The sequence below is a fragment of the Macaca mulatta genome, chromosome 6 (assembly GCF_049350105.2).
Source record: "Macaca mulatta isolate MMU2019108-1 chromosome 6, T2T-MMU8v2.0, whole genome shotgun sequence".
Lineage (NCBI taxonomy): Eukaryota > Metazoa > Chordata > Mammalia > Primates > Cercopithecidae > Macaca > Macaca mulatta.
In genome coordinates this window covers 119,557,387-119,584,175 of record NC_133411.1, presented here as the reverse complement: position 1 = coordinate 119,584,175, position 26,789 = coordinate 119,557,387, and the positions used below count along the sequence as shown (strand labels likewise).

The window sequence follows — 26,789 nt, the reverse complement described above, 5'->3', positions numbered from 1 at the left end:
ATGTCTGTTCTATTCCTTCTAGAACCAAGAGTCAGGTCCCACACTGGGCACCCAAGCTGCCGTTTTTTTAAGACTGCCATGCCACGATCCAGAGAAGACGGGAGCCAAGGTAAGTCAAAGCCACAAAGCTTTCCTACCAATAAATTGCCTTTTTCTTGATATAACATTCACATGGTTGCTGTAAACTTTTGACTGTTTTCCAGAGTCTGACAAAGTGGGTTCTGACAGTTTCTGGTTGTTTTCTTCTCTTTCCATGGAGGGATGGGAATCTCGAGCTGCCTACTTGTCATTTTTCTGTTGTTACTCTCCCAGTTGCGAAATGCAGGACAAATCACCGCCTCTCTGTATCTATTTAATTCTTAATCAAACAGCACAACTCCAAAAACTGTCACAGGGATGTTGTGAGGAAGCTATAGAGATTTTTAAAAACAGTGTGCAAAAAAGTTTAACTTCACATATTTTTGTTGATCTTCATTTCTACCTTAAAAAATATAATTCATCTCTAACCACTAGCCTGAATAGTTCTCTCACATCAGTAGGAGAAAAACATTGGTTTTATTTCAACATTTTATTGAACTTTTCATATTACACAATTTACCCAAAACATTTAAAGTAACAGTAAGACAAACTTAAAAAAAAGAAAAAGTTGTACAGACAAAACATCTCTAGGTGAGGCAATATGTAAATTTAATTGTCAAATCATGATTTTGTTACTCTGCTATACAACTTGGTACCATTATCACTGATACTAAATGACTGAAGAGTAAGACATTACACATTCAGTTTATATGAGAAAAAGAGATTATTTACAACTACTCGAAAGAGAAACAGAAATGCCAACAATGGTATCATTCAAATTCTAGTGCAATGTGAATTGTTACCAACAGATTTTATTTGCTTATATAAATTTTGAAAATAATTCAAACCTGGCTACCTTATTAGAAGCTGACAAAGTAGTCTTTTCTGTTTCAAAATATCAGTGGACAAACATCCTCCACAACCTCAGTTGATACAACAAATATAAAGCATCATTTTTTTTTCATTTCATGAACGGATATACTAACACTTAGGTAGAAATACTACAGCATTTGTACTCAATAAAGTGAATGCTTTGTGCAGTTTTAACAAAGCTGCTGCTAAAATGACAGTTGTGAGTAGTCAGGTACATCTGCCAAAGTAAGCAAGTTCTCACCTCTCCAGTTCTGTATGTTTCTGAAAACACCAGCTAAGGTATCAAATACCCACTTTCAAGTTACTTGTTTCTACTATTTCATATTTATAACATCTCGTGCTGAGATTTTGGAGGCTTTAATAGATAACCTTATTAACCCAGATAATTTTTTTAAGAGCCCACAAAATAAAATTGAGAATGGCATTTCAGGAAGGTCTACACACATGTATTTAGTCAGTTAATTCATAAGTTCACTTTACACAGTAAATTAATATTTACCAGTTTTTAATTGCTTTCAGTATACTTGACTCAAATTAAGAAACCCTACAATGTAAGGCAAGTGTATCACAAGCTCAGTGGCCAAAATCTGGCTTATATAAGAGGACCAATGGACCTGTGGAATATTTAATAGAATCTTTTTCATAATGCTCTTAGTTCTATTGAATTAAAAAAATACTATTTTGAGCTGTTATTATCTTAAGAAGTGTAGCCCATGGATATTTAATTTGGCACCTACGTTAAAGAAAAATAACAATTTTAAAAAGGGAAAGAGTGTATCTTATGGTTATCTCACTCACTCTTTTCAAAATTCAGTGCAACATACTTGGCTAGCTTAAATTTAAGTGCTTGACCATTCAAGATTTTGTTTCAACTAATTTGGAATGGTAGTAAAAAATTACTCATATTTTACTTCCTATGTTTCAATTTTAATGTTAATTTGTATTCCCTTTCTCCAAAAAGGAAAATAAGATCAACCTTACTTGTGTGTGGTTCAGCCGATCGGTCTGATAATTATTCCACAATAAAATGAATTTATGTAACTATTTTCAGCTAACTTCCAACAAATATCCTGAAATATTTAATTTTTAGCTAAATAAAGCATCCTATGGATTTTCGTTAGTAAATACTTGATTCTATTCAGATTCTTTTCTAGAAATTTTTTAAACTTGAAATTTTCTGGTTTACTCTTATCTGAAACTATCTTAATTGAAAGCAATTTAAATGCTATTGGTTTGACAAAGTAAACCTTAATCTAAAATATTCACCATAAAATATAAAATGTGATCAGTAGTGTTTATTTACCCCCTCTTGGTGAATTTAAAAATGGAAAATGTAGGTGTTTCAGTAACCATACACACACACATAGGGGAGATTTGCTACTTATTACGGTTTTTACACTTTTTGCGTATCACTTTTTTGTTCCAACACTACTATTTGCAAAAAGTAACCATTTCTGTGACATTTAGCAAGTACAATTTCAGTTACTATGCATTCTTGGTTGGACAATATCAGTGCAAAGTCACTGTGTTCAGAGAGCTAAATGGTTCGTGATACAACTGTGATTATTCATGTGAAGAAATAAAACTTTAAAATGTCTAATGATACAACAAACACATGTCATTTTACTATACAAAGTGCTTAACCCACCAAATTACATTTAGGAACAGACAAAATGTTTTTATTAAACTGATGAATTTTTTTTTTTGCTTATTTTATGTTGAAATGTACTTTTTCCCCACCCATAAAACACGAGGGCATATTTCCTTTAAGCTTTGGATTTTTCTTCAGTATTCATCTAAAGAAGTTTAAATAAAAGGTGATAAGAATAATTGCTTTTCCCTCCATGTACATCTATTTTGGAAAACAAAATTTAAAGCAAAAACTGAAAGAAAATAAAAACGGAAGGCATTATCTAGTGATGACTATATAGTAGACAAGAGGCACAAATTCCCAGATGAATTTTAATTTTGTTTCCTCTCAGACAAGCCATTCAGACATAAAAGGTAAATGAGGTTCACTTAAGTACACAATTTGTAAATTTGGAAACAGTAGTAATTGTCATGATTTTTTATATTCACTCTTAAGAGTGGCTCTAAAAACAGTCCGATGATTCACACAAGTAGCAAAGCAAACCAAACTCTATAAATGTATGATAAAATAAGTTGCTAGCACTGAAACACTGGGTTTGGATATGGACAAGGATGTTGTCTCTGACTTGCATCTTTTGGGTACCTTGGCTTTTGATATTTTGATGTTCAAGTAGAAAGTGCATGACTTCGTTTTATGCAATAAGGTGATGTAAGTGTAGAAAACGTGTAGGGATGAAGGAAATTCCAAGTTACATGTGTCTACATAAATGGCTTTATAAAATCAATATATATAGCCATTAAGATAGTTATATAGGGACAATGCAATTTAAAACCTTTTTACTCCTGCTTACAGATTGCCAAATCTAATCATCCCTTAAGTCTTTTTCAATAATGATGTCATTTATTTGCTTAAAGGTAAAAATCTCCCGATTGTATTAAGGACATTAACACACTACACTGTATTAAGGATACTATACCAACATCAATCTAGAAGGTAAAATAAACATTTAATGAATATTTAAGTCAGATGAAATAGATTCAACTCTATAAAGTTTTTAGATTTTGTAATAAAATTTTGCTTCTGCCTAGGATCATGTTTACTTCACCATGAGTGCTACACTAACTAGAATTTAATAAGTGTTATTTTTATTGAGTTTTCAGATTTGGAAGAGTTTTGATCCAAAATATGTACCTATGCCTTAAAAAACAAAGTCAAGATAATCAGCATGGGCTTTTGTACCAATTTTACTTTCCAATCCATTTTCTTCCCCAGTATTTCACTTTTATCTCTCATAACTTTATAGCAAATTATCCAGATTATATCTTCCAGACTACTCAGTGAGGGAACCTAAATCTCAAATGTTATTTTGAAGAAGTGTAGAGTAAATAATTTTGGTAATCTGTAAAACAGCTGCATGCAGTGTGTACTGTATTATAACAGCACCAAACCCTTTATAAAAACCAAACACTCCTTCCTCCTGCCTTATGGTATTGATACAGTCTCTCATTCCCTCATACTGTGTATTAATTGGAAGCACTTCATAGCCAAGGTCTGTATTGTCAATTATTGTGCGTGTTCCTTGAATGTGAAGGCGGTGCAAAACTGTTTCCAATGGGTAAAGTATAACGTCAGAACAAAGACTGGCAGCAAAGTTAGCAATAAGTTCTGGAAAATAAGCATCCAACATACTCTGCACAGGGCTAGTGCTCTCAGCTAGGTGGCTATTGTAAGTCTTTCTCTTTAGAATTAGTAGGACAAATTTCTGAATAACTGAGCTGATGATGTAATGAAGAACTCCATGAAGCACCGTAGGGAAGATCAAGGAAAGAAGCGGAAGAAGTCGTTTGCTGTGAGGCACTCCCATGCCTATCACTCTTCCAATTCCTTCTTTAACACATTCCAAAATGCCAGTATTATCTCGAATTATCTCACTCTGAAATAAAAATGAATAAGTAAAACTTAACATTTGCTTATTTTGCCACAGAAAAAGGACTCTTTCTAGGTTCCTTTTAAATCCTAACATAGTGACGGAAGAGGGAAACATCCATGATTTGCAGACTTTAACTGTTATCTAGGCATCAGATTTTTTTTCAAATAAAATCTCATAAAACTGCTATCAGTGAAGTTCGGAGTTAATCTTATTGGGGTAGGGAGACTAGGGAGATATGTAGGTGGATACATCTCAAGAAACTTCTTAGAACTTGTGAAAAGGCAATAACTATGTAATGCTTAAGGAGACACTATGGTGCTTATAGTTCTTAAACATGTTTAAATCCTGCCTCCATTACTTACTGACTATGCAACTATTGTCAAATTACTTAACTTCTCCTAAGCAGAGTTTCCCATTCTACAAAAATGGAAATGACCATTATCTACTTTTCATGCACAGGGTTGTTGTGAATATTAAATGAAAAAAGGCTTGGCACTTAGGAGTCACTCAATAAATGTTAGTCTCATTATCACCTGCAATGTCTGCTTTTGTAGAATTTTGGGGATATGAATAAGAAAGTTTGATATGGATTACCGAGGTATAGACAGATAGAAAAGAACTTGCTAAAAGGCACTTTGGCTGCAGCAATGACTGCAGAAGAGTAGCAGATGAAATTCATAAGGTAGCCAGGGGCTATATCATGCCTTATAGACTGCTCTGTAGACTTTGGCTTCTAGTCAGATGGGAAATAATGGGTTGATTTTAAGCAGAAGATGGACATGACATAATTTATATTTTAAAAGAATACTGGCTGTTGTGCAAAGGAGGACAAGATCAGTTGAAAAGCCAGTTCAAAAGTTACTGGAATCATCCAGTAAAGGGATGATGGTGGCTTGGACTAGAAGGTGGCAACAGAAGTAAAGTGGTTCAATTGTGCTTTTGTCCTAAAATCAAAGTCTATGGGAATTACTGGTGAATTGCATTTGGGGTATGCAAGAGAAGGGTCAAGGATAACCCCAAGGTGGTTGTACAGAGGAAATAGGGGGAATAGCATTGCCTTTTATTGAGTTGAAAAACTGCCAGAGTAGCAATCTGGTGAAGATCAAGAGTTCAGAAATGTTAAGTCAATTAACTCCAAATGGAGTTCAAAATAGAAATTACAGGAAAAAGGTACACAATGGACCTACAGATGGTTTCGACGATATCTCAACTTATGTTTTCAAATTTATGACAGGTTTATTGGGATGTAATCCCATTGTAAGTGGAAAAGCATTGTATTATAAATGTGGGTGTCTTTAGTAAATAGATGATATTTAAAACTATGAGACTACAATGAGCTTGCCTAGCCTTCTAATCCATCTTCCTACTTCTGACCCTGACCTCCTTCCCGCTGGTTTATTTTTAATACAACAGTCAAAGAGATCCTAATAAAGATGTAAGTCAGATCACACCACCGTTCTGCTCAAACCTATCAAAGACTTTCCCTCCTTCCCAAACAAAAGCCCAGTTATTATAATGATTTACCATGTCCTATATAATCTGGTCCTCTCTTACCACTCAGGCCTCATCTCCTGTATTCTCCCCGTGCTTAGTTAGCACCAACCATAACAGCTTCCTTTCTACGTCTCAAGCATGCAAGATACAACACACATGACACAGTCCCACCTAACAGTTTTTGCACTTGCTTTCCCTCTAAATAAAACTCAACATTTGCTTATTTTGTGCTTAGTTAGCACCAACCATATCGGCATCCTTCCTACTTCTCAAGCATGTATGACACAACACACATGACACAGTCCCATGTAAGGGTGTTTGCACTTGCCTTCCCTTAGAATATTCTCACAAATATCCATGTTGATCTTTACACAAATGTCACCTTCTCAGTGAGGCCTTTACTTATCTTCTTAAAAAAAAATTAACTGCCCTCCCCACCATTACACATCCTATTTGCCTTCCTTTCTTTATTTTTGCTCTCTTTAGCAGTTAATCACCATGAAATATACCTTATATTTAGTTGTTTATGTCTACTTTCCCCATAAGAATATAAGTGCTATGAGAGCAGAGCAATTTGTTTTTGTTTGCTGTTGCATCCCCAGGGTCTATCACAGTACATGATACAGGCAAGTACTCAATAAATATTTGATAATTTTTTTTTTTAAGTTTAGCAGTTAAGGAAGATAATCTGAAAGGTAAAGTGATGTAATTAAAACCTTTATTTAAAATTATAATAAGTCTGAAGTTTATTTTAGGGAATATGAGTCAATATGAATCCCTAATCAGTAAAAGGATATATAAGCATTGCAACTTAAAAACAATCTTGTATGAGTACACAGAATTGACTTTTAAAATGCAGGGACTAGTACAAGGACTTTTTTTTTTTTCTTTTTTTTTTTGAAAAGACAGAGTCTCACTCTGTCGCCCAGGCTGGAGTACAGTGGCGTGATTTCAGCTCACTGAAACCTCTGCCTCCCGGGTTCAAGCTATTCTTCCACCTCAGCCTCCCAAATAGCTGGGACAACAGGCGCCTGCCACCATGCCCGGCTAATTTTTGTATTTTTAGTAGAGATGGGATTTCACTTTGTTGGCCAGGCTGGTCTCGAACTCCTGACCTCATGATCCACCCACCTAGGCCTCAAGGATTCTTAATGAAGAAATAGATCACTACAAAGTTCATGATGACTGGGTAATTATGAAGGATGAAAGAAATGTAAAATAAAATCTTTCCTAAAACAAAAACTAAAGTTTTGAGTCTTTAGTGTGAAGATAACAATAGTATCATTAATATATTGCCAGGGAGAAGAGGTTCTAAAGGAAGTTAATTTTTAGAGGGACAGATGAGATTATTTTTATAAGTTGAGTCTGAAGATTTAACTCACATAAGATTAGAACTAAAGTGATTCCTGTGAATAAATTAGCTCTTCCAGAATAATGAGTATAGGATAAAAAAACAGAGGGTCAAGGATTGAGCTTTAAGATATAACAGAAGAGATGGCAAAGGGGTTATTGAAAAAAGATGTTCAAGAGAGAGAAATCTCAAGAAAAAAGAGTTCTAGAAAAGCAGACAAAAGAAATCAAAAGGCATTAGCAGGTGGAACTTGAAGCAGGAAACAAGAGGTAAATACTGGGTTAAAAAAAAAAAACATACACAGAACAAACACTATCACATAGTGAGCCGGGCACTTACATAAATAACTCATTCAATGTTACACCTCAGTTATTAAAATACTATTCACAATTTATGGATAAGAAAATTATAAAGGTAAGAAATCTGTCTAAAGTCCCAGGTCTAATTTAAGCAGAGAAATGTGATAATGGGTCTGTCTCAAGCTAAAAGTTGTTTTCCCCAATAAATCATTCTGCTTAGTTGTTTTTCCTTAAATAATTACTTTCCTGACATTTTTCCCTTATCTTTAAAATGAAGCTATCTCATACAAGTGACAACTCTGTAAATTCTATAGCACCATACAAAAATTGTATCATTTATTTAACACAATGCCAAATGCAAGGGGAAGGAGGGAAAGTATTATTTGGGTCGTAAGACATTAACTTCAGTTAACTGAAGTTAGTTCTAACAGAAATGATAATAATAATAATAATAATAATAATAATAACAATAAATAATAAATCAAAGATGAATGATACAGCCAGAAAAGATACAAGGCAGAGAAGAATAATTAGAAGAGCAAAGGCTGATCCAGTGGGAGTTTCTACAGAGAGGGCACTCACATATACTAGAGAAAAGAATATGCTAGAGGATCTGATGTGGAAATAGAAGACATGTGTAAAAATAGTGGGATTTTGTATACAGGTGAAGTAAAAACTACCTTCATCTTACAGTTTTAAGTGTAGGAAGAAGGGTAAGACATTTAATTAAATGTACTTGAAGCGCCACCATGTGGTTAGGAATAGTAACACAAGCAAACAGAATTTAAAGTGCTGGCAGAAAATTGCTTCAGCTTTGTAGTATTTACCCCACCCAATAGTATCAAATGTTACTTAAAGGCATATTTAAAAAGAATCCTGTCAGTAAACTACCTGTGGGGACAACCTGCTTCGTGTTTGGATGATTATCCAACATGTTTATTCTCAGGTAATTTTTAATTTACTGTCCAATGATAAGCCATAACCATCTGGGTTGTATGTAAGGGCCTTAAAAAGTTTATAGATTCTTTGTTTTCAGAGCAAGTTATAGGCTGTGTTCTGAGATGTCTAAATGGAGAGTATAGTTGCCTACGGAAAGGACAAAAGTAATTAAAACTAGCAGTGTGACTTAAGATGGCAATGGAAATATACAGACAAGCAATGTGTGATATAACTGTGATATTTATAAAATAAACATTTTAAGACATAGTCTTAAAATTTTCTGCTGAAATATTAGATATATACAATATACTGAATAGTCCAAAAACTATTCTTAAATAAAAAGAATGACAGTAAAAAAAAAAGCTCACCTGCACTGTTTCAATCAGACTTGCTGAATAAAAAGGCATTGCCACCACATAAGTTAGGCTATAGAAATTAAAACAAATTTATCAGTATATTGAAACAAGGTGCTTATACGCATTTTTTAAATATCTGCTTTAATATGCCAACATAATTTATAGTCAAGCTAGAATAATCTTTTTAATGTTTTCAACTATTAATACCTATAGCCTAAAAATTCTAACTTCAGAAACCTGTAACATAGGATGCTTTATTCAACAGAAATGAAAAAATCAAATGACAAAACAAGGACAGCCTGCAATGAAAATAGATTGGACATCTACCTACACATAGCTAATGCAGCCTATAAATCTAAAACTTAAAATTTAGGATGAGGGATCCATTCCATAGTTTGCCTTTTTAATGATATTTGAGCAAGTAAACTTTTCTGTTACTATCCTCTTATATCAATTCCCAGATTTCCCATCCAGCAGAGTTAGGCCAGTCTTCAATGGTGAGTGAAGTCCCCTTTTATTATTAAAAAAACAACATTATACAGCTTTGCAAAGTTGTTTTCTATCACCAATATTTAGACAGAGTAATATTACAACTTTGCAAGCCTGCAAAATATAGTTATTCAAAATAATATCAAGGTGGGACTTACCTAACCCTTATGGGCCAGGTCCTGGCAAGTAGTGGTTTTCAAGGTGAATGGAACATCACTAAGTAATAATGTGCTGGAATGTCCCATTGAGGGAGCCAGCAAGCTGGGGGCTTTCCAATTCACAATCTTCAAAAAAAAATTAAAAAGTGAAGAATAAAATTCTAATCTACAAAAATGGTTACCGTTGTAAAATCACTAAGTGCCTTTAGGACTACATTTCAATGTCACTAACATTTTTTGGGTTTGCTCATCACCATACAAATACATTTGTATCTCTGATTAACAATAAAATAGTTATACTTTCCTTGAAAATCCGGGTTAAATATATTGAAGACCCATGCTAACTTCCTAAGAATACACACACAAAATTAGTCTGTGATTCCAGCCTTTCAAATTGGTAAGATTTATTCTAAAGATAATATATATTTCAAGATTTATTCCTAAACTCTGTTACTTGTCCTTTGAAGTTCTAGTCCCACAAACATTTCACTGCTCTAATTTCCTTCTCTACAGTTATTTATAAGATTTGTTTCCAGTTCTAATACTATAAAATTAGTGAAAATGTCCAAAAAAAAAAGCCATTTTTTGATACTTACGATTTCAGTAGAAGGTGTTCTCCTATTTGTTTAGGACTCCATTTATGTAAAACCTCCCTAAAACATAAAAATAAACTTAAATAAAACAAAAGCCATGTTACTTAAAACATCTGGAATTAGTGCAATTTTCAAAACAGTAATCAACTTCTACTTTTTTTTTAATCTGTAGGAGAAATATATTCTAATGGTGAACATTTTCTTTTCTGGAACACAGGGTAAACAACTGTGATGGTTTAAGAGAAAAAAAAATACAAGGTGTTTTCGTATGTGCTGATAGAAGGGACTGGCAGATAAGCAAGAGGCACAACTGATTATGAAAGTAAACATGAGAAAGTGAAGAAAATTAAGATGATAGGTTAAAAGAAAGAGAATAGATATGGAAACAAAGAACAGGATTTTAAAAGGCTTTACAAAGTATATAAGAATGGGATTTTTTTTTTTTTAATTAAGTAACTCTAATGCAGGCTGACACATTACATTTATGTAGTACCTAATTTCCGAAGGATCTTTACTTAGTACAAGTACATAATTTTGTGACCATTATATTCTAATATCTTTGTGAGCACCTACTAAATGCCATTACTATGCAAAGTGCTTTGCATGAACTATTTCTAATCTTCATAATAACCCTATTTTCTCCATTTCATAGATGAGGAGATAGGATCAGAGGGGATTAATAACTTACCCAAACCCAAGTAACATGTTACTGTGGAACTGTGTTCTACACCTCTGTACTCTCTGCCTGTACTGCCTCTCATCTTATTTGATACAAAGAAGAATCTTGTAAGATAAGCAGAGGAGATACTGTCACACTTGTCTTACTGATGAGAAAAATCAGGGTCAAAAAGATCACAGGGAAATGTTCAAAGGAAACAGGCAAAATGCCAGGTCTGGAACCAAGGTCTAGGATTGTGTGCATTCTGTCTGCTAGTTTGGTTACTTTTGGAAAACAAGAAAAGAAAGAAAAAAAAAGGAAGAAAGAAAAAAAAAAAGAAAGAAAGAAGGAAGGGAGGGAGGGAGGGAGGCAAGCTGAAATGAAATAGAACCAAAGGGGAAAAAAGGGAGTAAGTTCTATCACGAGAAAAGTCCAAAAGAGTCAAGATTACAGAGAGTAAAAAAAAAAAAGAAAAAGAAAAAAAAGAAAAATGTAACTAAGAAGAAAAAAATAAAAAGGCAGTGGAGATAGGAGAAAAATGAAAAGAAAAAGAGAAAAAAAAAAAACCAGGGAAGTGCAAAATAAAGATAAGACTTGCTACCACCAGTTCCTCTGATGGAATTGGTACTCATTCCATCATGGCTACAACAGGACTCTAGAAAAATGTTTTCTATTTCAAATGACTGAATTTGAAAAACAACAGCATATAAAGGAGTACGTACATCAGAGACTTTCAGACAATAGAACAACTACCCCTGATTTCTAAGACCTTAGAGCACCTTCTGGGCCAAACTCTGATTAAATTACTATTAGCATATTTATTTGGCCTGAACAACACAATGTAGCTGAAATCATATTATTCAATGATTAAGTCGAAAAATATAAAAAATAGATTAGGCCTCCCATCTTATGGAAAGTTACTTTATGATTATAAAACAAAATATGTTACATGCTTTGTAAATCATCTTGGCACAACTAATACTCATGGCCTCAGAAAGTATTACCAGAGTTTATGATGACATCAATTTTAAGTATAAAATTGTCGTAAACATTAAGGACTGGATAGCCTCCCCTTTAAATACAACTGTCAATTCTGAATTACCTCCCCTTTGATGACTACTGCTAATTATTAAGATCATTAAGATAAAAGAAAAGGAGATTTAAAACCAAGTATTTAAAAAATGTTTTTGGGACTCTTCCTTGTATGTTCTCTACTACTTTATAAAATGGGTAAAATTTACTATTACAGCTCTAGAAATTTAAGTAAGCATACTTAAAAGCGTCAGTTGAGGGTAAATGTAAAATCTTGTCATTAAACCTTTGTATAATTCATTATCAAATACTAAACATATAAATATATCTAAATGAACTATTTTCAAGCAAAAGATGCCCTCGCTAATATGCAAAAAAAAAAAATCAATAAAATTTATTCGAGTACCTTGCTTTTCTCAAAACAGTCTAGTTTTTCATTTAACAGATCAAAATACATACTCCTATGCATAATCAACACAAAAAGCAATAAAATTCTAAAATAACTCTAATTTAGCAGTCTTTAATTTTCAAATGGTCAAATAGCTATCCTCATTAAAAAAAAAACAAAACCTAAAAAAAACACTTCCCCAACCTACCCTAAACCCCTCATCTTCCAGTTACTTCTCTTCATCAATCCTAGTCAGAGCCAACGTTCTAAACTTGCTGTTTCCATGTCCATACTTTCCCATTCACCTCTGAACCCACTTCAGATTGGTTTTGAACAAAAACAGCTCTTGCCAAAGTCTCCAGTAATCTCCATGTCATTAAATCTGATGGACGTTTTTAAGTCTCTACCTTATCTGACATTTCAGCAGCCATCAGAGCCTCGTGTTCTTCTCTCCTTGAAGCACTCTTTGCCCCTGTACTCCACTAGCCCATTCTCTGTTGGTTTTTATCCTGCCTTCTTCTGGTCTCTCCTAACTCCTTTTCAGGATCACCTTTCTTAACCCAGCCAAACCTTGTTGGAGTTCCTAAGGTTCAGGCCCTCTTCTTCCACCATAGGGTATCCTTCTTCCCTAGGGACCCTCGTCTCTAGGGTTAGAACTACAAAATCTCCAAAATTAATTTACCTTCAGTTAAGAATTCATTATATGCCAGCCCCATATCATGGGCCTACTCCATGTGGATATGATAAAAGCACTGAAAATGCACTTGTCCTAAAGTCTAACTTAAAATCTTTCTTTTCTACTTAAACTCTTTCAGTGTTCCCTACTCAGGAACTGTTAATCAGAAAGGAAATCTACTGAATTTGAGGAAGATTTCATTGTGTTTAAAATAACATGTGTTTAAAATAAGCAAATTCAGAGGGAACTGTTGGAGAAAGACTACAAGATGTTTACAATGGTATAACCACAAATGTGTGATGAGTCAAAACTAAGTTGGAGTTCAACCAAATGGGTTTTGTGAGAGACTGAACCACACAGGTGGCCTTGGTTACAGGAACTCCTACCTCACGTTAACAGTATGAAAAAAGCCACATGTAAATTAAGTAAAGGGTACTGTGGGGTAGAATGACACATGGTTTAACTCACTCCACCTGGGGGAGAGGATTGGGAAGGGTTTAGCAGTAGATAAAGAGATCACACATGATGATCCTGGGTAATAAATAATTTGTTAAAAAGTAATACTACTGAGAAATTATAAATTTGCTGATTTAATGAACACTAGAGATCTGCTGTTTTTCTCTCTGATTTGATCATAAACTTTGTAAAAAAACTAAATGTTGGCATATCTATACTATCTCCCCTGTTCTACCTAGTAATTGTTATGCAATTAAAAAACCCCAGGCTAGGAGACCTCACAGCTCATCCTCCTTATGTAGTAGCTTCTGTGAACTGCTTTTAATGTTTAGTGACCTTGTTTGCCACAACTCTGCCTTCTTCCCATTAATAGGAAAGGTCAAATCTGCCCAAAGAAGAATAAATAATTTTTTAAAAGATATTCACACTATACTTCAAAAAACAGCTTCATTTGACAACTAATTACACAAGCCCAATACAAGAAGTCATCCTTGATACTGCCTTCTCTCTCATCTACCATTCCTAAAGCATCACCAAATTCCCTCAATTTGACCTAAGTATATTTCAAAACTATCCACTTACCTCTATCTCAAAAGATACCACGCTGATCTTAGCCACTATCATTTCTCACCTTTATTATTGTAATAGAATACTAAGATGTCTCCTTTTATTCACTTCAGTCCTCATGCAACCTTTTCATCTACAGTTACAATGACCCTTTGAAAACAAACCTGATGTCACTGACCTTACTGAACCTCTTCAATATTCTTATAATGGCCTGCAGGGCCACACATGTTCTGGCTCCCACCTGCTCTGTACCTTACCCCTGGCCAGAGCTCCAGCCATGTTGAGCCTTCTCTCAGTTACACCTGAATTCTCTATGCTCCCCACTGCAACAGCATTTTTATACAAATTGGTATGTACCTCCTAATTACCACTCTGATCTACTTTAAGTGTCATGTTACTAGGGACACTTTCTAGCCCTTTAATACTTTCATGGAACTATATTCTTTTCTTTCAGAAAACAAATTTCAATTTGCAATTATTCATTAATGGAATTATTGTTCTTAGTGAATGTACTTTTATTAGATTCTGAGCTTCCTGGCAACAGTTACCTTTTGTTTCCTTTCCTCATTGTAAACCGGTTTTTAGCTTAGAACCTGGCACATAGTAAGTACTCAGGAAATGTTAGCTAAGTAAATGAATGAATTAATGATTGGGGCTTATCACCAAAATTATCCAAGTAGAAAAATGCAATAGAGGTTACTATTTTGTCTTCTTTAGAAAGATTCAAAATGATGAAAATATATTCCCACTCAGTTGACATGTCTGTCTACTAAGAAAGTTAGATGATAAAATTTTATAAAGTCCTATGCCTTCCCATTCCTATTTTTGTCTTCCCTGTAACCTGAAATTAATGTTATTCCTCAATCTCTGCTTTACAGAGGCAACATTACTTGCCTAAGGTCCCAGAAATAAAAAGTGAAATAGCCAGGACCTGAACCAATAGTGTTCCGGTTGCAAATATAGTCAACCCTCCATACCCATGGGTTCCACATACATGGATTTGGGCAACTGTGGATTTAAAGTATTTATTTATAAAAGAGATAGTTGCATCTGTACTGAATGTGTACCGAGTTTTTTTTTTCTTGTCATTATTCCCTAAACAATACACAACAACTATTTACATAGCATTTACATTGTATTTGGTATTATAGGGAATCAAGAAATGATTTAAAGTATACAGGAGGTTGTGCAGAGGTTGTATGCAAATACAACACCATTTTATAAAAGGGACTTCCAGCATCTCTGGATTTTAGTATCCACTGGGGGTGCTGGAATCAATCCCCCAGAGATATGAGGAACAACTGCATTGAATTTTTTTCACGCTACCAAATGGAATTTCCTGCATTTTTGTTAATTTTTTATAGAACTGTTTGTTAGATAATTTCAAGAATATTTGACTATAAGTACTAACTTGAGATCTTATCTAGTGATATAAAAGCAATAAAGTGAATAGTTAGCCAAACAAAGAAATACAGATTTTTAAAGAATAAAACAAGAAACTGAGCTACCCAAATGTTGCTGACCTTTCTAATCTTTGTTTTGTTTCAAACCTTTTAGCAAAGCTTTATTTAAGGAACTTCAGGACTATGAGGTCCTTCAAAAGAAATCACATTGGAAAAAAGCTTAATATCATTTTCTCTTGCTTTCATTTCCTTCCCTATAAGGACTAAATCCCAACATTGGGCATATGTGTTACTCTAGTAGCTATGCCTTCAACTATCTTACTTCTTTAACAATCCAAAAAATCCACCCTGCCAGACAATAAATTTGGATTTTCAAACCATTCCAAAGCCTTTAATATTATCAATAGGATGATATACAAAAATATAGTGCTGATATAGAAAATCACAGAGTAATGCCAAATAGCACCTTAAAAATTTCTAATTTCCAATATTACCTATTAACATTCCTTTCATATACTCTTTGTAAGATTCCTTTGTTACCCATCATTGTGATTGTCCCAAATGTGTATCATTCCTCTCATGCTTTTCTACTACAACGCCAGTGCTTCATTTTTTCACCAAATAACCCTGTATCCTGCTTCACAGAGAAAAGAGACACCTGAAAGCAAATTTCCCTAATTTCTCTACCTCTCTCTCAAATGTATCTACAATTCTAATTCTCCCATTTTTGGTTTCAAGAACATGATTGTCCTACATCTTATGCTATTTCCAATTTGTTCTGAGGACCTCTCTAATGTCTCTCATTATCTCCCCCAACTACCCCTCCACCCCCGCCCAACACACACACGGCACACATGTACGCCTAGGATTCTGTCCTTGGTCCATTTTATTCATTTAATCTACACTTTCTCCTTAGGTGATTTCATCTATCCCAAGCTTCAACTGCTACTTTTATGCCACAATACCCAAAGCTCTGCCTCTGCTTCAATTTTTTTTTTTTTTTAACTCTGATCCATGGTTCCAACCAAATATTAGACATGTTCCCCTCCCTCGATGTCTTGCAAGAATCTCCAACTTCATTTATTGAAAGATAAATTCTTTATCTTCTTCCCTACTCCAACTTTTTCTTCTTTTTGAATTCTCCATCTTGGTTAACATTTTCCAATCTAGAAATCTCAGTCACTACTGACAACTCATTGTCTCCTATCTCCAATTACCAAGCTAACACAATGACCATCAATTATACTTCAGAAATATCTAGCCAGCTCATCCCTTTCTGTTCTGCTCCACAGTTCAGAACCTTCTCAGTCTCGCCTAGATTATTACAATAGATCTCCATAAATCTGTCTATACTATTCCATTTATTTTACACTGCCATTTGAATATATCTTGATCAGAACATCTATATATTGAAAAAAAGAAACATATTCCAACCCCACAGAGAATAAACTTACAAAGGCACAATTGTATTGTAATGTAGCACCTCAGCTTCTTTTCCTCATATTCCATTTCATACATACCCAATATTCCGAGCATAAGACACTTCTTTTTATTATCTAGACTGTCCAACCCCATGACATTGGACATGTTACCTCTTCTTGCTTACATGTGTCTCCTTCACTAAACTGAATACTTAAAGAGCGGGAATTGCTCACATACCCACATTTGTTCCTCAGCTGGCAGTTGCTGGCACATAGCAGTAGAAGCTGAAAGATACATCTCAATAATACTAAGCCAAGACACATTTTCTTTATCACATACTAATTTAATAAGATATAATTAATTTTATTGTTTCTTCTTTTAGTTACGTCAGACAAGTTTTCAGATTCAAGACATTTTTTACTTACTTTTAAAACAATATAATAGGGGAGGGATGGGGACAAGGGTTGAAAACTACCTATTGGGTATGATGTTTACACAATTGGGAACTGTTGGATGAGAAGGTCATTAGAAGTCCAAACTTCAGCATCACACAATATACCCATGTAACAAGCCTGCACATGTACCACCTGAATCTAAAAACGAATCACAACATGAAACTAACACTGAAGAAATGCTAAAAAAGGTACCTTGGCAAAGGTGTAAATTCACTAATTATGCCTTCTGCTCCAAGTGTGACTCCCTGGACAATAAATGTACTTCCCATTCCTTTCCACAGGGCTCTAGGTCCCTAAAATGAACAAAATTCATGGTTATTTCTGTTAATACCTACATCTGAAACAGAAAAGATCTTAATAAAACTTGATATTGTGTAGATATTTTCCAATAAAACATTATTCTAATAGAAATATTAGTAGAGAACTATAATTAAATTAATTTTATATCATTTTAAGGTTATATTTAGGCCGAGAAGAACATTCCTATTAATTAAAAGCCCTAATGATTAACTAATTTGTCCCTAACATCTATATATTCAACTCCCCACTAGTCCTGTCCTGTGGATGACACAAGGTAACTTGAAACTTACATATCCACAACTTAACCCAATCATACTCACTCATACCACACCAATTCTTTCCTTCTCTGCTGTATTTCCTATTTCCCTAGATAGCAGCTTCATCACCCTTGTGTCCAAATAATATATCTAGAAAACATTTTTCTCTCACTGTTCCTATCTAATCAGTCCCCAGGTTCTACAAATTCTACTCCCTTAGTATCTTACAAATCCATGCTCTTCTCCATACTTAACACTATTACTTTATATCAATTTGACTACAAGTTTTACTGTCTCTCGTTTTGCCCCTTTGCATAATACTATCAGTAATACCCCTATTATTTATCTATGTTATTAATAGATATACATGATAGCATTAAAAAGAAGCAATAGGGTATCAGTTGAAAGTCTGTCTCCTTTTCATCCCAGTCCTCAGCAGCAGTTTCACAATTTATCCTCGAGATAATCCATGCATATACAAGTATATCTCTGTGTGTGTTATAGAAATCTGTTTGTTTTGTGTATTTTTAACAGGTGGTGTTATCTTGAAACATAAAAAATATCCTGGAGATCATTCTACATTAGTATACACAGAGCTACCCTCTTATTTTTAAAGGTTACAAGGTGTTTCACCATAATATACCATAATTATTTCACTGGTACCCTAGTGATGGACATTTAATCATTTCCAGTCTATTATATGCAATGTCATAGGACATCCTTGTATACATATTTTTGCATATATATGTGCACATCTATGTGGGACAAGTTCCTGGAAGTGAAATTAGTAAGTCAAAGAACACATACATTTTAAATTTTGATAGATATTGCCAAACAATCCAAAGCTCTTCGAGATACTTTGGTCATGGCTAAAACACCTTCAACAGTACTCCTGTAGCTTTTAAGATCTAGCGTGCAGTTCTTAGAAGGTGCTTTAGAATCTGGATCCTGCTTACTTCTCTGGCTACTTTTTCATCTTTCTGTTACTCTTCAACCCCCACTTCAAGCTCCCATTGTACTCTATTAAATCCATTCTCAAACATTATGATCTCTCTTTGTCTTCGGCCTTCACACATTACTTTAAAAACCTTTTCTCTATCTTCATCATGAAAAGTTAGCCTTCTCAACAAGAAGCACACAATTCGGGCCTTTCTTTTCCCAAAGTTTTTCCCAGGCATACACTGAGCCCAAGCCCAGTTTTGATAAAATACTTCTCTTTTGTATTCTGACAGCATTCTGTACTTCTAGTATTACCTTTATCTTACTGCGGCACAATCTTCTGTTTAAGATCTTGTCTCCATGAATAAATAGGAGCCTCTTGATAGCAGAGACATCATCTTAACACAGCTCTTTGTGGTTTTGCTAAATGAATTAATTTGTACTTTTGCTAAATTAAATTTTGAAAGATTCAAAAACATATTGTTGTGCTACTTTAGTTTTACTACAACAGTTAAGATGTTTTATTGACCAAATTGAAAGTAATTATTATTGCTTTAATGATTACTAAGCCCAAATGACACTTATATAAACCTTTAATAGAATCCATAGACAAAATTCTCACCTGAGTTTTGTTGAAACTGTACATAATATTGATGACTGTAAATGGAGTGAGGTGGTAATGCTGGGCATGGTAATTAACCTGTAAAAAAGATATTTCATGATTTTTTTCTGTTAATGTTTTGTCAGGAAATAACAGAGCCATGAAAGATATATGGTAGAATTGCAGTATAAACAAAAGTTAATTCCAAAGTCAACATAAATTACACATGAGCAAAATTACTCTTAAAAGTGCTTTAAATAACCTATTAAAAGTACAGTATGTACGGTTATATAAATACAATCTGAAGACCAATGCATAATACACACAGTACTGTAGACTATATAATAAAGAGGGTCTTATTTGATATTTGTATTGCCTTAAAGAATTGAATTACATCTCCCAACTCATGTTCATTTTAGGCAAGCATTTTTCAAACTATACGTGGTAACTGACTGGTATATGAAATCAATTGGGGGAGTGTCAAAACAATATTTATTATGTGAAATAATAAAATATTAGAATGTATTACATTCTAATGGTATTATTTCATAAAACATTTAAAAATAATGTATTTGTTACTTATATATAACGTGTCCATTGGATCTCCATGTTAATATTACTACAATGTAAATATATATCGGAAATACACTGTTCTGTGGCACACACAGTCAATGCTATTTTAATGGTATTTCTGTATACACACTTTTCAGTGCTAAGCATGAACAGATTAATTTATAATGATTTATACTGTTTTGAACTCTAACAGCAAACAAACATAGGAAGCATTACTTTACAAAGAAAGTGGGTTATAACAGGCCGGGCACGGTGGCTCACGCCTGTAACCCCAGCACTTTGGGAGGCTGAGGCAGGCGGATCATGGGGTCAGGAGATCGAGACCATCCTGGCTAACACGGTGAAACCCCGTCTCTCCTAAAAAAATAGAAAAAATTAGCTGGGCGTGGTGGCGGGCGCCTGTAGTTCCAGCTACTTGGGAGGCTGAGGCAGGAGAATGGCGTGAACCCGGGAGGCGGAGGTTGCAGTGAGCTGAGATCGCGCCACTGCACTCCTACCTGGGCAACAAAGCGAGACTCTGTCTCAAACAAACAAACAAAAAGTGGGTTATAACAGAGTTTGCAAGTGGGGTCCACTGACTCCTGAGAGTCCCATTACCCTTTCAGTGGCTTGACAAGTTCAAAATTATTTTCCTAATGATTACTAAGATATCATTTGCTTTTTTCACTGTCTTGCTATGTTCACTAATGGTACAAAAGCAATGGTAGGTAAAACTCCCAGCTCATTAGCACAAATTGAGGCAGCACCATCAAACTGTATTTTCGTACTTACAGTATTTTTCACCTCATTTACCCATAGGGAGAAAAAAGCAACCTTCATATAGGGATATCCTTGATGATGAAGTAACAAAATGTTAATTTTATGAATCCTTGACCTTTGAGTACACATCCTCTTTCTAATTAATATTTTGTGTGTTACATAAGGAAGTAAGATTGCTGTCATGAGGAAAGCACTTGTATGATAGAATTGCAAGCTGAACTAGCCACTTTTTTCACGGAACATCATTTTTACTTAGAAAAACTCATTGACAGACTATACCTATTCACCCTTAGGACAGACATATTTTAAAAAATAAACAAAGTGAGATTGTTGATTAAAACAAAAATAACTAACAGTATTTATTGTCAATGATAAGTTTGAATTTTCAAGTAAAACTCAGAATTTTGGAAAATCTATATCCATCGTCAAGAGCCGACAATACTTAAAGACTTTTCTAGTGAGATCAGTAGTATTTTTAATGAAGATGATTTTTTGATATTTTATAATCAAATGTCTTAACATCAGGAAGATATATATAACTCATTTGGTCAATATTTTTCAAATAACTTATGCACAATTATACAGAATCATGCATAAGTAAAAATATCTATTCAAGATGCAGTATAATTAAATAGATTTTTTAATGTAACAAAGTGTAAAGAGTTCACTAAAATGATTTCTGATTTCACATTGCAAATAACCTTTAAGAAACTACCACACAGTGAGTTTTGGTGCAATTGCAAAGAATACCCACAATTATCTCAAAAGAATATAATATACTCCTCTCCTGCTTTCAACTACACATGTGTACAAGACTAAACTTCCTTGCTTCTTTCAAAAACCACGTGATGCAACAGATTGACTGCAGAAGCATATGAGAGAAACTGGCTCTCTCCTATTATGTCAGGTGTTAAAAATATTTGCAAAAATGCAAAATACTTTCATAAAAATATATTATCTTACTAATAGATGTATTATTTTAATGAATTATATAGATACATTGAAATTTTCCCAATTTTAATTTCTGAAATGGTAAATATCAGCAGATATGACCAAAATAAACCAAAGTTATTTAGGATCCTCAATATTTTTTTAAGACTTTAAAGAGGTTTTGAGACCAAAAAGTTCGGAACATTTCACATGAAGTAACAATTACCTGGTTTCATGTCATTTATGTAAGTTCTGCCCTTCATATTAGGGTCAGAAGTATTGCTTCAAAAGATCAAAGAAATGACATTTACCTGACATTGGCGGCGTAGAACAATGCAAGGATGTGCCAATACATTTTCTGTAAAGAGACTATATAAAAATAATTTATATATATGTATGTCTACATAGAGACAAATTAAATTTACAACATGTATCTTTCTGAAATTATTCTTGCCTGAAGAATCATGCATTACTTTGTTTTCCATTCTTAAAAAAATTAAACAGATCTTTAAAAATGTCTAGAAATGTTTGCAAATGATTCTACCCATAACAAAATTCAATATGAAATGAATGAAAACCAGATCTGCATACTAGTAAATAAGGGAAACAATACATAATACATAATAGTAATGTCTGTAGTGTAAGATGAAACTAGATCTCTGTTTGTTTAATGTGGGAAATGACACATCAGTTAAATGGCATTTAATGCTGCAAATTATTTCGTTCAGAAAATATCCAATGAACAACATGCCTATCAGCAGAGCCATTTGATCTTCATGAACCCCATTCTAAAAATGTTGGTTTTGATGCACTTCAATTATAAGGTTTAAGTATAAATTTAAGTATAAACCTTAAATTATAAGATTCTTAATGACCATGTTAATTGACTAATATTTATGTATCAAATTTCTGATTTGAGAATGTGCCCCACAAAACAATTACAGCTGTGGATTTCAGGTCTCAGAGTGACATATAAATACACGTACACACATATTTATATGTAATAATAGTCTATCAAATGAATCAAAGCTTTAAGTATAAATATTGAAGCAAAAAACAACTCCAGCAGAATGGAAAACACAGATTTTATTTATATTGACATTAACACCCTCGGGTTCAATAATGCAAATAAGGTATTTTTCTTGGTTAAAATGTTTAAAATGATAGTGATCATTATGGCATGAAATGTAAGCTTTGTGCAATTCCAATATTTTTGAAAATGGTTTTCACTAAGGATCACAATAATCAAGACTAAAGGCTTTTCTTAAAATGATCGTTAGATATTAAAAAAAAAAAATAAAGTAATGCTATCACCAAACGCTGATTATGAACACAATCTAGATGCTATGCTGCTAAATATCTTATAAGCATTAGAATGTTTAGAGAGAAGCCTCCATGCACAATTACTTTTTTGATGGGAGAGAGACAGATTACATTTCATTTTATTCTTTGGATAGACCCATGAAAAGAATGAAAACCAGATCTGCAAACAGGTAAGTAAGGGAAACAATACATAATATTAATATCTACAGTATAAAATTAAACTAGATCTCTATATGTTTGACGTGGGAAATGCCATGTCAATTACATGGCATCATTAAATGCCATGTAATTTTTATTTCTTTCAGAAAATGTCCTATGAACAAAGTTCCTGTCAGCAGAGTCATTTGATCTTCATGAACCCCATTCTAAATTACTTTTTTTGATGGGTGAGAGATAAGATTACACTTCATTTTATTCTTTGGACAGACCCATGAAAACAATTACAATACTCATTACAAAATTACTTTGTGTTTATAAAATTGGATGACTAGTCTATCCTTACTGGAAAAACTATCAAATTATATGTTTTAAATAATGATCATGTTTTTTTTTCTGCAAAATATTATTCCAAATTTAAGCTGCTGCTTCAAAGAAACAACCTAAAGGAAGCAATAATAATCATTTAATATTATAAATTAAAGAAAAACTCTAAATTAAATAAATAAAAGCTTTAAACGTCTTTAGATAAAACATTACCTTGCAAGTCCAATACCAAATCCAGCAAATCTATTCAGCTGTTCTAAAGTAAAAAAAAAAAAAAAAGAAAAAAATAAGATTACTGATAACCAATATTTAGGTTTAGTCTAAAAACAATTTTTAAACATTTATTTTATTAACCTGCTGTTCATTTAAACTTCAAAGTCAAATTCTGATGGGGCCAGGGAAATAATTTAAATGAATGAAGGACTCTGCTGGGGTTTGTGGCAAATTGCAAGGTGTACAGCCTTTAAAGCACAATTACTCTTTAACTCCAATTCATTGTTGCCACATGAGAGTGTGGGCCCAGGGTTTTGAAGCTGTAATTTTTTTCAAAAAAAGATATTCTCATTTTATAGAAAAGCTTCCAATTTTGAAGTCCTGGACAACTATTTCAGAAATTGTTAAAACACTGTCTGGGCCTAATGAAACAAATATGCAGACAGAACCTAAGGGCTAGCAGTTTTCAGCTTCTGATTCCAATCAAATAAAAAATTTTCTATGGTTGGCCGCAGCTGATATTTTACCTACGACTTTACCTTCTATGCTGTAAAAACTAGTTATTCACTGTTACTGATGGAGAGCACTTTATTAAACCAATAACTGCAAGTAAAGCACCTCTAAATTATTAATTTGAAAGGGTACTTAGGGATAACCAAAATCGGTAAATACAGTTCTCTTCTTCCCCATCTCTTCAAGTTTTAAATAGTTTGAGGCTAGCTGTTTAATTAATCGGAGTAGGTTACTGGATATGTATGTGCTACTACAGATGGTATGTCTGTTGTGTTACTGGAAAAGTTCACAGCTGGAAACATTCCTATGCATATGTCAGAAGAGAAAAGCTTTCTTCCTGACTAAACTCAAAGTCATAGTGGTGAACTATTACAACCCCAGGGAACCAGACATTAAATTCTAACTATAATACAATATTCACAAATTACAATTCTTTCTTCTCTTTCAAATGAAGCAATTGCCCTCACTATTCCCTTTCAATCAGAACAAGGCCACCTAAGCATGTTCCTGGGAAACTACGCGGTTCACCCTAGAAAAATGTACAAGCTAAATAGAAAGCTTCTTTTACCTACCTAAGGCACTTTTTCCTTAGATTTTACCCTTTTGTTTTGTTTTGAGACGGAGTCTCGCTCTGTCGCCCAGGCTGGAATGCAGTGGTGGGATCTCAGCTCACTGCAAGCTCCGCCTCCTGGGTTCAGGCCATTCTCCTGCCGCAGCCTCCCGAGTAGCTGGGACTACAGACGCCCGCCACCACATCTGGCTAATTTATGGTTTCACCATGTTAGCCAGGATGGTCTTGATATCCTGACCTCGGGATCCGCCCTCCTAGGCCTCCCAAAGTGCTGGGATTACAGGTGTGAGCCACCGCGCCCAACCTTACTCTTTTTATATGTATAGATCATCCCCAAACAGTAACAGAAAATGCTACTAACATTTTCTGGAAGGTGTTAGGAAGATTTACTATTGTTTACTGTGTAAATCTCTTTGGTGTCTAAGTTTGTTGCAAAATTAACATTCACACACCTCTTACGGCTGCAAAATTAACCCCTGGTTGTGTCAAGGAACTCTTCCTCATTGTAACCATCAAAGCATAACTTATGAAAAGATAAAAACATAAACTTTACTGCCTAAGAAGATAACTGTGTAGCAACGGTATATGCATTTTTGAATTATTTGATTTATAACTTGTAAAACCTTTCCAGTATTCTTCTGGACTAGTATTGGGACTAGTACGACACAACGGGAAAAAAGCAAAAAACAAAAAACAGCGAAGAGTCAAAAAGCTAATTGTATGACAATTAGCTAGGTAAGTCATCTATCCTTCTTCACATTCTCATTTACTCACTAGGCATTCGTTAAAGTCTATTCTTCCTAGTTGAATAAATATTATTTTATTTCCAAGTCAAAGTCGAGGAAATGAGAATAAAGCCGATATCTACAATAAATTTAATATTAAATAATACCATTAATCTATTATTCTAACAATTGCAGAATAGAAAGAAGTAGCTATTATTCTTTATGAATAAAAAAGGATGTTGAAAATATGTACATTATGCAGTGTTGCAGCTTTTCTGATATCCCATAGAGAATAATTATGTCATGATTCCAAAGTCCTATCTTGAAATTGTATTCATGTTTCTAACTTTTATATGTAGTTTTTAGGTCAGAAGAAAGAAAGCAGAAGGGAAAATTATAGGAAGGAAACTTTCTAGACTGGGGATCTGAAAAGCAGATAAAACTCCTGTGTTTAAAAAGGAAAAGGAAGGAAACTTTTTTTTTTTTTGCCTATGTATCCCATACTGGATTCTTCTACACATCTTAAAGATGAGAAAACTGAGGGCTCACAGAGGTTAAGTTGTTCAGATTACGAGTGGCACAACCAAGTTTGAACCCAAATTTGCTTATGCTGAAAGGCTTCTCTCTTCAGAACACAAAACTACGAGTAAACACATTCATTAATTAATTAAATCGAGAAAATACAGCTGCCAAAGTTAATCAGGTAACAGTAAATAATCCAAACTCCTTTTTAACTCTGGCCATCAGTTGGGACACCAAAACCTCTAAAAATTCCTACTATGTACCCCATAGCTAAGGCAGATGTCTTTTTTGGAATTGATCCAGGAGAATTCGTTTGCGTGAGGAAGAGGGAGAAGGCCGGCTTCAGGGGCAGAGGACGAAGGAGGGCAAAGGGTGTGGCGCCCGATAGGATGAAAAGGAGCAGGAGGCGGGACCCTCTGCGCCGCTTCCGGGGTCTGCAGGCCTCAAGCCGCCGCCCCACTAACCCACCATCCCTGCGTCGGTCCCCGTGCTTCTCACCACTGCTCTGCCCCTGCACACCGCCGCCGCCGCCAGTGGAAAAGGGTTCTTCCGTGGGGCCTTCGTACGGGGTGGAGGTGGTGGGCACGCCGTAGGGGGGGCTCTTCTCGCCCCAGTGCAGGTTGCGGCTGCCGGGGATGTCTGGGGGAGTCGTCACCCAGTGGCCCAGGTCCGCCCCGGTGCTGAAGGACCTTGCAGGGAAAGCGCCGCCGAAGCCCTGCTCGTCCCGGGCACCGCCCCGGTAGCCCAAGCCATCAAATCCGTCCGGGCGCCGCGGATGCATTGCAGCGGGGGCAGGATGACGCGAGCCCGCCCGGAGCCCACCACCACCCGGGCCACCGCGACCTAAGACCACACAGTTTCCCCTAGGCAGC

The 26,789-nt window shown here is 34.6% G+C and overlaps 1 protein-coding gene across 1 annotated transcript; it reads right to left on the bottom strand.

Moving 5' to 3' along the window:
* Positions 1–3,810: 3,810 nt before the first annotated feature.
* SLC25A46 (solute carrier family 25 member 46) lies at positions 3,811–26,765 on the bottom strand. Its single transcript, NM_001266009.2, has 8 exons — positions 26,416–26,765; positions 23,587–23,629; positions 21,879–21,936; positions 19,327–19,404; positions 17,401–17,501; positions 10,155–10,211; positions 8,924–8,981; positions 3,811–4,475 (listed from the first exon to the last, which is right to left on the bottom strand). Exons 1-8 carry the CDS (start codon positions 26,696–26,698, stop codon positions 3,897–3,899), a joined length of 1,257 nt encoding a protein of 418 aa, NP_001252938.1. The 5' UTR covers positions 26,699–26,765; the 3' UTR covers positions 3,811–3,896.
* Between the last annotated feature and the right edge of the window lie 24 nt (positions 26,766–26,789).